Raw genomic sequence first — 8,481 nt, 5'->3', positions numbered from 1 at the left:
GTGTGTGTGTGTGTGTGTGTGTGTCCATGCCTGTTTGCAAGACTGAGTGTCTGGGTACATGCTGTTCATATGTGCAGGCACAGGTGTGCATGTGTGCATACAGGTGGCCATCCATGGCCTCTGGCCTCTGGCCACGGCCACATCTGTTCCTTTGTGCCCTGGTGGGTTACCTGTCAGGGTCAGGCGGAGCCACGTAGCTCCCGGGTGGGGAGGGGAGGGAAGGGTCTGGGTACAATCACGAGACCCAGTTCAGGGGTTCCGGGAGCCCAGGGCTCACTCCAGAGACGAAGAATCCTGTAAACAGCCGCACACCAACTCACATAATAGTAGCTAACTCTTCTGGAAGGCTTCCCACTGTTCTAAATGCCTTACATATTTTAACTAACTGGATGCTCACACCAGCCCCAAGAGATGGGCACTCCTATTAGTATCCCCATTGCACAGATAAGGAAACTGAGCCCAAGGAGGTGAAGCAACTTGCCTAAGGGCACACAGCCGGCCGCCTCCGCGGGGCCGGGTCACAGCCTCTCTGCACTGGGTGGTGTCACCGTAGCTGGTCAGGACCTAGCACCTGGCAGGCCTGCGTGTGTCCCTTAGGGACTAAACAGCATGTCCTGGAGAAGAAGGTCATCATCCGCGGGTCAATGTCTGTCCACAGCTCGGGATTCGGACCTCTTTGCGCCCAAGCGTTGGTGAAATGCCAGGGGGGGCCCAGGCTGGGAGGGACCACGAGGAACCTGGGGGTGAGGAGACAGACCCTTCCCCAGCCCTCTTGCAGCAGGAGCTAACACAGGAGGCAGACAAGAAGCAAATGGTGGCAGGATTAAGTCTGTCATTACAAACAGGCAGGTGCTGGAACCTGGAGGGGGGAGGGGGGAGACGGAGCTGGAGACGCTCTCAAGGTTCCTGTCTGGAGAGCTTCCCCAGGGAGGGGGCATCCGACAGGAGAACAAAAGGACAGAGCTCAGACAGGGGCGTCCGGCCCGGGGCGCAAGGCGCGTGCCAATGTCAGCCGTGTGTGAGACTCTGTGTGCCCTCCCGTGTGTTCTCGTCCGCATGGAAGGGTGCTGGTGTGCACACAGCAGCCAGGTTCAGACTTTGGTCGTGACGCACACCACAACACGGACGAGCGTCCAAGCCTCCGAGCATCACGTGACAGTGAGAAGCCATCTGGTGTCTCATCCCATTTCTGTCAAGAGCCCCCAACAAGGCAAAGCCACGCAGGCCGGCCACGGATTCATGGGTGCCAGGAGCTGGGCAAGCAGACGGGGAGTGGCCGCTAACAGGGCTTCTTTTAGGGTGTTCCGGAATGTTCTGGAATGTTCATGGAATGTTCTGGAACTAGGTAGTGGTGATAATTGCACGACTCTGTAGAATATGCTAAAAACCACTAAATAAGACTGTGAAGGGGTAAGTTTTATGGTATGTAACTTCTATCTCAATTATATATAAATATAAATGTAAATATAAATATAAATGGGTATAAGATCCTAACTGAATCACACAGGCCTTCGCTTGGTCCCTGAGTGCGCCCCTGTCCAGCTGTGTGACCTTGGGCAAGTGGCTGCACGTCTCTGAGCCCTTGTGGCCCCCCCCCCTTTTGTAGAAAGCAGAGCATGATGTTCGCTACCTTGCAGAGTTGTTTCAAGGCCGAGCAGAGATAACAGGGCAGAAAAGCCGCCTTGGGCAACAGCAGCTGTTATTATATCACTGTTCTCCCCACGGCTGCCCCGTTCGGCTGTCCTTGTCCTGGACCCCGGCTGGTCCCCAAGTCCAGGGACATGTTATGTGCTTCAATGACATGCTCACAAGGCCATCCTCCTTTCTCCGGGGCACGGAGGCTTCAGGAAGTAGCTAGAATCCTACCGACTGTTGAAGCCTGGGGGCGGAGATCACATCTGTATTTACACACCTGTCGACACACATGTAACTGTGTGCCCCCGTCCATTTTGGCGGGTGTGTGTTCACACGCAGACATAGCTCGGGGGAGGCTACGCGTCTACTCCACAGACATGGAAAGGAAGCCCAGAGGAGCGGAGCCACCTGCCCGAGGGGGTGGGGAGAAGCTGGGGTTCCAGGCCCCCGCCCAGGGGTGCCCGGGGGGAGTGGGTGACAGCGTGTGTGAGGCGTAGGGAGCTGGGTGTGCGCCTGTGTGGTGTGTGTCTCAGGCCCGCGGGTGTAGACACGGGCGGAGGGGAGCGCAGGTCCCCTGAGGTGAGCCTGCACCCCGGCCGTTGGTCTGCCGCACCCTCCTGCCCGCCCCCCTGCAGGCTCGTGTCCACAGGACAGCGGCCAAGGCGTTTATGCCCAGGGGAGACGGCGTGAGCCTGGGGACACGGCAGCCCCGGAAGCCCTTGGGTTCAGTCAGGAGAACCTGACACTTGTTAACACAACAGGGACGGCAGCTGGAGAACCGGGAGCCGCGACCCTCCCGACCCTCCCGTCTGTCCCGGGATTGGCGGGAAGGCTGGGGCTCTGACCTTCTGGGAGGTCGCACCTTCCGTCACCTGTGGAGTGAAGGAACCACACAGTCCAGGCTGAAATCCCGTCGGGTCCGGGTCCGGGAAAGAGGCCTTGGAGCCCGAGACGAGGCAAGAGGCCCGCCGAGCCAGCCGAGTTTCCTTTCCCTTCCCTCCATTTACAATATCACTTGAGAATATTCCTCAACCTGCTGGGTCTGGGGCACGAGGCTTCGTAAATCTTGCACGGAAGGCTCCCCCTCGTCCGTGGCTGTGCTAACTCACAGGGTGGAGTGAGGAGATGATTCTAGAAACGCACGGTGTGTGACAGTGGCAAGAGCAGTGATAATGGCCGATGCTTTTTACACTGTGTGGGAAGCACTGATCTAAGGAATATGTATTTCATGGAAACTTCTCAACACTCTATGAGGGAGGCAGCATTACTGTGCCCATTTTCAGGGGGTGCGGGGTTCTGAGGTACAGACAGGTCAGGGTGCCAGCCGAGGGTCACACAGCCGGGGTCCCACTCGTGCCTTGTGTGTCCTCGGAGCCCAGGAGCCTGGGGTCTTGATCTACTGGACAGGGGACCTAAGGATGAGAGGGTCACAGGTCACAGGTCGTCCTGGTGGATGGCCAGGACCAAGATGAGGACAGAGAGGCCCATCCCCTCAGGTGGAGCTCAGGGGGTGGAGCCTCTACCCCAGAGGAACCAGCAAGACACCAAGAGCTGACCCTCGTCCCGTCCCTGCTCGCCCTTCCGCACTGACTCCCGCCCCGAGGTGGGGGGGTGGTCCTTCAGCCTCTACTCCCCTCCCCAGATTCCCTCCCCTGGGGACTCTATCTCAGGGACTCCCCCGCACCCCCTCGGAGTCCCCGTTCCTCCAGCCTCACCTCCCGACCCCAGCAGGGATGCCCTTCCCCCCTGGGGCTCCCCTCATCTGCCCCGTGTCCCCCCCTTCCCCTAACCTCTAGCAGGATTCCACAGGGGTCCCATCTCCGGGTTTTCCTCCCCCCCACCTCCGGGATCTTGTCTCCCACCTGCGGCTCTTCCCCCCTCCCCCCTAGGAATCCCCGCCCCTCCCTCTCCTCTGCCTCTGGGACTTCCCCCTCCATCTTGCCCTCCCTTCCTTCTCCTGGCGGGGCTCCCCCAGCCCCGTGACTCCTGGGGGGACCGCCGGGGTTTTCCTCCAGCACCCACGTGGGGCTCCGTGGAAAGGTCGCGGCCTGCGGGCGGGGGCGGGGCCCGCCGGGACACGAAGTGGCCAAGGCGCCAGCGAGCCCACCCCGCAGACCTGCGGCGGGAAGACTGAGGCGGGGCGGGGCGGGGCGGGGAGGGCTGGCTGGCTCGAGCTGCCGGCTCCCAGCCCGCGGCATGGGGAGAGTCACCGCGCCTGCAGCTTCGGGAGAACAAGGAGGTGGCCGGCGAGGCCTTACAGTTTCGGTTTAGAGGCAAAACGCAGCACTGTGCCAAGCCCGGCTTCCTTGGGAGCGCGGCTTCCTTGGGTATTTTTTGCTCGTTGATCTTAGTTTGGGGAAAGAAAAAAAACTTTTCTTTCCCTTCAGTTCAGTGAAGAAGGCCATCCTGGGACGGAGAAGGCCTGGGAACCGGTCGGTCCGGAGGGGGGGGGGGAAGGGCCCTCCCTGGGGGTCGCCCCGAGGAGCTCTTCCTGCAAGGCTGAGCCCTGGCCAAGGCAGCTAAGCCCACCGTGGTCCAGGTGCCCCCTTGACCTCTCTGGACCTCGGGTTGGTGGCGGCGTCGGGGCAGGCAGGGGCTGCAACCAGCCCCCCAGGGGTGCGTCTACGTATGCCCTGAGCGTGGGGTTGGCTCCAGCAGGGCCAGTAACAGCAGTGGCACAGCGGCCAGGTTTCGTAATAAACCGGTCTTTTAATTGCTATGGGGCAGGAGGAGGGAGGATTAAAAAAAAAGAGGCAAAGGTTTGTTGGGCTGGGTTGGCGCCGGCCGCAGAGGGAAGGGGCACTGTTTTTGCAAAGGAGCCTGGAGCTGCTAACAGGGACTGAGCAACACTTCCTGGTGAGCCTGCGGGAGGGGGCTTGGATGCCCGGCGGGGGGCAGAGGTCCCCAGCCCTCTCGGAAGTGGCAAATACACAAGAAACGCGGAAGCTTTAGAAATTTATTACAAGGTCATCGTAGAAGTAAAAATATACGTATCCGTAAGCTTCCCTTCTCTCTAAGTGGTGCAAGTAACGAGTGCAAGTAACAAAATAGATCGTCTATCACGTTTGCAAACGGGGACTTCATGGGTACAGAGCGACGTCAGCGCCAGCTCCCAAGTCCCCAAGTCCGGTCCTGGCAAGGGTGCAGACCCTCGGTCGCCCGAGTCCCACGCAGACGTCAGCGCCGGTCTCAGTCCGCCCCGGAGCAGCGTGCGGTCCGAGCCCTCCAGCACAGGCGGGGCCACGGCTCCCCCCGCTCCAGCTGCTCCGTCACAAAGCCTGGGCTCCGGTTCCCCTCTCCTGCTGGCCCGGTCCCCCTCGTCTCCTGTCACGGTGGCCACAGCTGGCGCTGCTCCAGGCTCACCGCCCTGGGGGTGGCCACGCACTCCCCTCTTCTCCATTGATTCTGCCCCCGCGGTCTCACAGGATGGGTTGTTCTGGGGGGTTGTTCTGGGGGGGAGGGGTCAAATATTTATTTTATTTTTTTTTTTGGCAGCAACTCAACAGCTTCTGATGCCGGGAAGGGTCTCAACGCTCCTGGAGGGAGATGTAGGGGACCCACTGGTTGTTTCCTCGGCTCTCTTCGCAGTAACTGGCTACCTCGACCAGGCCGTGACTTTTCCAGGCATCTGTGTGAGGATTCTGCGACAAGGGGAAAAAACCGGGTTCAGTGGGAGCCCCAGGAGTGGGCAGGGAGCCTCCCTCTCTCAGGGCCCCTCTGGGGAAAACAGGCCAGCTCAAAATAGCTCCCCGGGGAAGGAGGCCCCCGCCAGGCTGCCCACGGGACATGCCTATCGTGGCTGAGTGCTGAGCTGGTCCGAGATGCACCAGCTCAACTTTGTTGACAAACACAGGCGCAGGTGCCCGGGGAAGGGTGGGGCAGGTCCAGGCCCAACTCACCGTGACCAGGAGGCAGTGCAGGTCTCGGGCCTCGGTGGTGCCCTGGGTCTCCGCGGGCTCGCCCAGCAGCTGCGCCAGGCGCTGCATGCCTGACACCCGGACGATATCGATGTCGTTGTCGCAGCAAAAGGACTGGATGAGCGTGAAGTGTATCTGCAGGGCGATGTCATCCTCCTCCTCCTCATCGATGGCCAGAAGGCACAGGACCACGCTGTCAGGGTCCCTAAGGGGGCCAGAAGGAGGGGACGGATCAGCCGGGGGCTGAGGAGACGCCACTGTGCACGGGGGAGTTTGGAAAAGCGAAGAGAAACCGAAGGCGCGCCAGGGATCGCGTCTGCATGCAGCTGCAGGGGTGGGGAGAGGACACACGGTTCTAGATGCCTGGGGGGGGGGGGGGGGGGGGGTAAGGCACCAGCGAATACGGCGGTGGGCGCTTGCAAACGATGCAGCGTCAGGATACTGCAACCTCGGCTCCCCCCCCCCCCCCAAAGAAAGCACAGAGACCCTCAATCCACAGTGGGGATGCTTGGGGGAAATCCTAGCAACGTGCGGTAGAGGGGTGCAGCAGAGAGCATGCAGAGCGGAGGGGGTCCCCACCCGCGCCCAGTCCGGGGACGGGGTGTGACTCACACATTCATCAACTTGGCTGACTCGTACACCCCCACGGTGAGGCGGTCCTGGCGCTGCGCGGCCACCAGCAGCTCCTCCACCGCGGCGCTCACGGTCTGCATCCTTGGGGTCAGAGAGAGGAGGGTCAGCGCCCGGCCGGCCACAGGTCGCTCCGGTCCCCGGCCGGCCCGGCTGACCTCAGCCTGCTACTTACTTCTGCGCCGCGTTGTCGCATGCCACGAGCTCTTCCAGCGTCATGTTGCAGTTATAATCCACAGTGGAAAACAGCCCCACGACAGTCCCAAGGGAGAAAATGCAAAATCCGAGGCCGGAAAGCCCAAAACCTTCCCACGGAGCCCGAGCGCTCGTTCAAGACCTTCGGAAGGCAGCGAAATCGTCCCCAAAAGAAGGCAGGAAAAAAAAATGGCAAAGTCCTCGGCGAGAATAATCCGCGTGGCCAGAGAGGAGAAGATTGCGGCCCCGACTTCAGCGCTCTGAGCTCGCCGCCGCGGGCGCCGCCTTTTATCGACTTCTAAGCCAGAGGCGCGGCCTCGGCGGCGCGTCCGCCCCTCCTATTGGCGAGCCAACAAAGGCGAGAGAAAGAAGAGCTACGGTTGGCCGGCGCCGGGGAAGGGGCGGAGCGCCGCGCGGAGGCGCCCACGTGGGCGCGAGGCCCGGGAGGAGGGCGCTGGGGAGGGGGGGCGGGGAGCGTTGACTGCCAGAAAAGAAAAAAAGCAGAAGTTTTCCTCCTGATTTCCCGGCAGCGGCGCCGCGTTTCGGGGCGCGCGCGGGATTTCCAGCGCGCAAGGCGGCGGCGCGGACTTTCGGTGGGGGGGGGGGGGGCTGGAATCCCCTCCTGGTCCCGGGAGAGTCCCCGGCCCGCGCCTTTCCAGAGTTCTGCTGGAGGCCTGCACGGGGAGGGGGACCCAGTTTGCAGGCTGATCCCTCCCAGGTGGTGTGTGCATTGTCGGGGGTCGGGGAGGGATTGGCTGCGGGGACCCCAGACCCTGGGTGACTTGATTTCTCTGGGGCTCTGTGTCCCAACCTGTCTAATGGGCATGCAACGCCGGCCTCATTGGATTGAAGGAAGCGTTAAATCGAAGAAAATAAAGGGAACACAGGAAGTGTTCAATAAAGGGTGGTGGTCGCAGGAGGCCGCTTCGAGGCTCCCAAAATTGGGAGCTGCGAAGGCGGCCTGTGTCGCCACCCGCCCTATGAGAATGCACACCAGCCTCACAGAGTTGCAGGAAGCATTAAAGAAAGTAAGGGGTACACAGTAAGCGCTCAATAAATGTCAGCCGGTGGTAACGGCAGGCCGCCTCGAGGTCCCCTGAAGCAAGGGCTGCAAAGCCCGAGGCACTGTAGGGGCGAGACCGGTCGCCCCCTCCTCACCCCCGGCGAGTTTCAGGGTGGGGCGCGCGTGGGAGTGGGAGGCGCAGGTGGCTCGGCCGCAGCCGGCCCCGCGCCCCCTGCCGGCGCCCGTCACTTCAGCATCTGACCGCACCTGCGCACCTGACGACGGACCCCGAGGTCCGGAGAGACAGCCAGGGCGGGAGGGTGCTTGCCTGCGCAGGACGCTGCCCTTTCGGGTCCGCTTGCAGTGGCGGTCGCCACTTCCATTTCCTCCTTCCGGAGTGGGCGCCGGCATCTACGGAGCGTGTGCTGTGTACCAGGCTCCCCGTGTCATGGGTCGTTGAATTTTCAAAGACCCGGGAAGCACGGTCCGTACTTAAGCTGCATTAGGCAAAGGGGGAAACTGAGGCTCGGGGAGGCCACCACTCCCCCAAGCCACCGGCCGGTTCGCGTTGGAGCCACACGTGTGCGACGGACACGGCCGCACACAGGGACTGCCACCAGCCTCACCGTCTCCGCAGGAAGGCAGTTCACGAGCCTGGCGGGCAGGCCAGCGTGGGACTGCCTCCCACGGTCGATCGGGGGCTCCCGGGTGACTCACAGCTGCGTCCCCTCCCCCGCCAGCCTGGGGTCTGGCCTCAGCCCCGCGGCTTGGTTCCCCTGGCTCCCGGGCCCGCGGTCCGGCTGACGCATCGCACCGCCTCCGCGCCGCCCACCGTGGAGGCGCGAAATGTCCCGGGCGCTGAGAGGCGTGGCGGCGCCACCTGGTGGCCGCACGAGGTCTCTACTCCCGTAGCGCCGGAAGGGACAGAGGGGAGGGGTGAGACGAGGAGGGGTGAGGAGGGTGGGGCCTGGACGACAGTTGCAGCGTTTTCTCTACACAATGTTTTACGCGTGCAGCGTGCAGCATATAACTTCAGAGATGCGATGGTTCAAAGCAACCAAATAGACAAACTACTGCCCGGGTGTGCCTGTTTTTAAATTT

General features: G+C 62.0%; 1 protein-coding gene across 1 annotated transcript; it reads right to left on the bottom strand.

The window, feature by feature from the left end:
- Nucleotides 1-4,577: 4,577 nt before the first annotated feature.
- On the bottom strand, nt 4,578-6,649 carry GADD45B (growth arrest and DNA damage inducible beta). The gene is made up of 4 exons (XM_040461775.1): nt 6,358-6,649; nt 6,165-6,266; nt 5,535-5,757; nt 4,578-5,276 (listed from the first exon to the last, which is right to left on the bottom strand). The coding sequence occupies exons 1-4, from the start codon at nt 6,399-6,401 to the stop codon at nt 5,163-5,165; spliced, it is 483 nt and encodes a 160-aa protein (XP_040317709.1). The 5' UTR covers nt 6,402-6,649; the 3' UTR covers nt 4,578-5,162.
- Between the last annotated feature and the right edge of the window lie 1,832 nt (nt 6,650-8,481).

Source organism: Herpailurus yagouaroundi, unplaced genomic scaffold, assembly GCF_014898765.1.
Source record: "Herpailurus yagouaroundi ecotype Mexico unplaced genomic scaffold, PumYag 295, whole genome shotgun sequence".
NCBI lineage: Eukaryota > Metazoa > Chordata > Mammalia > Carnivora > Felidae > Herpailurus > Herpailurus yagouaroundi.
The sequence above is the reverse complement of the archived record's forward strand: the minus strand, read 5'-3'. Positions and strand labels throughout refer to the sequence as shown.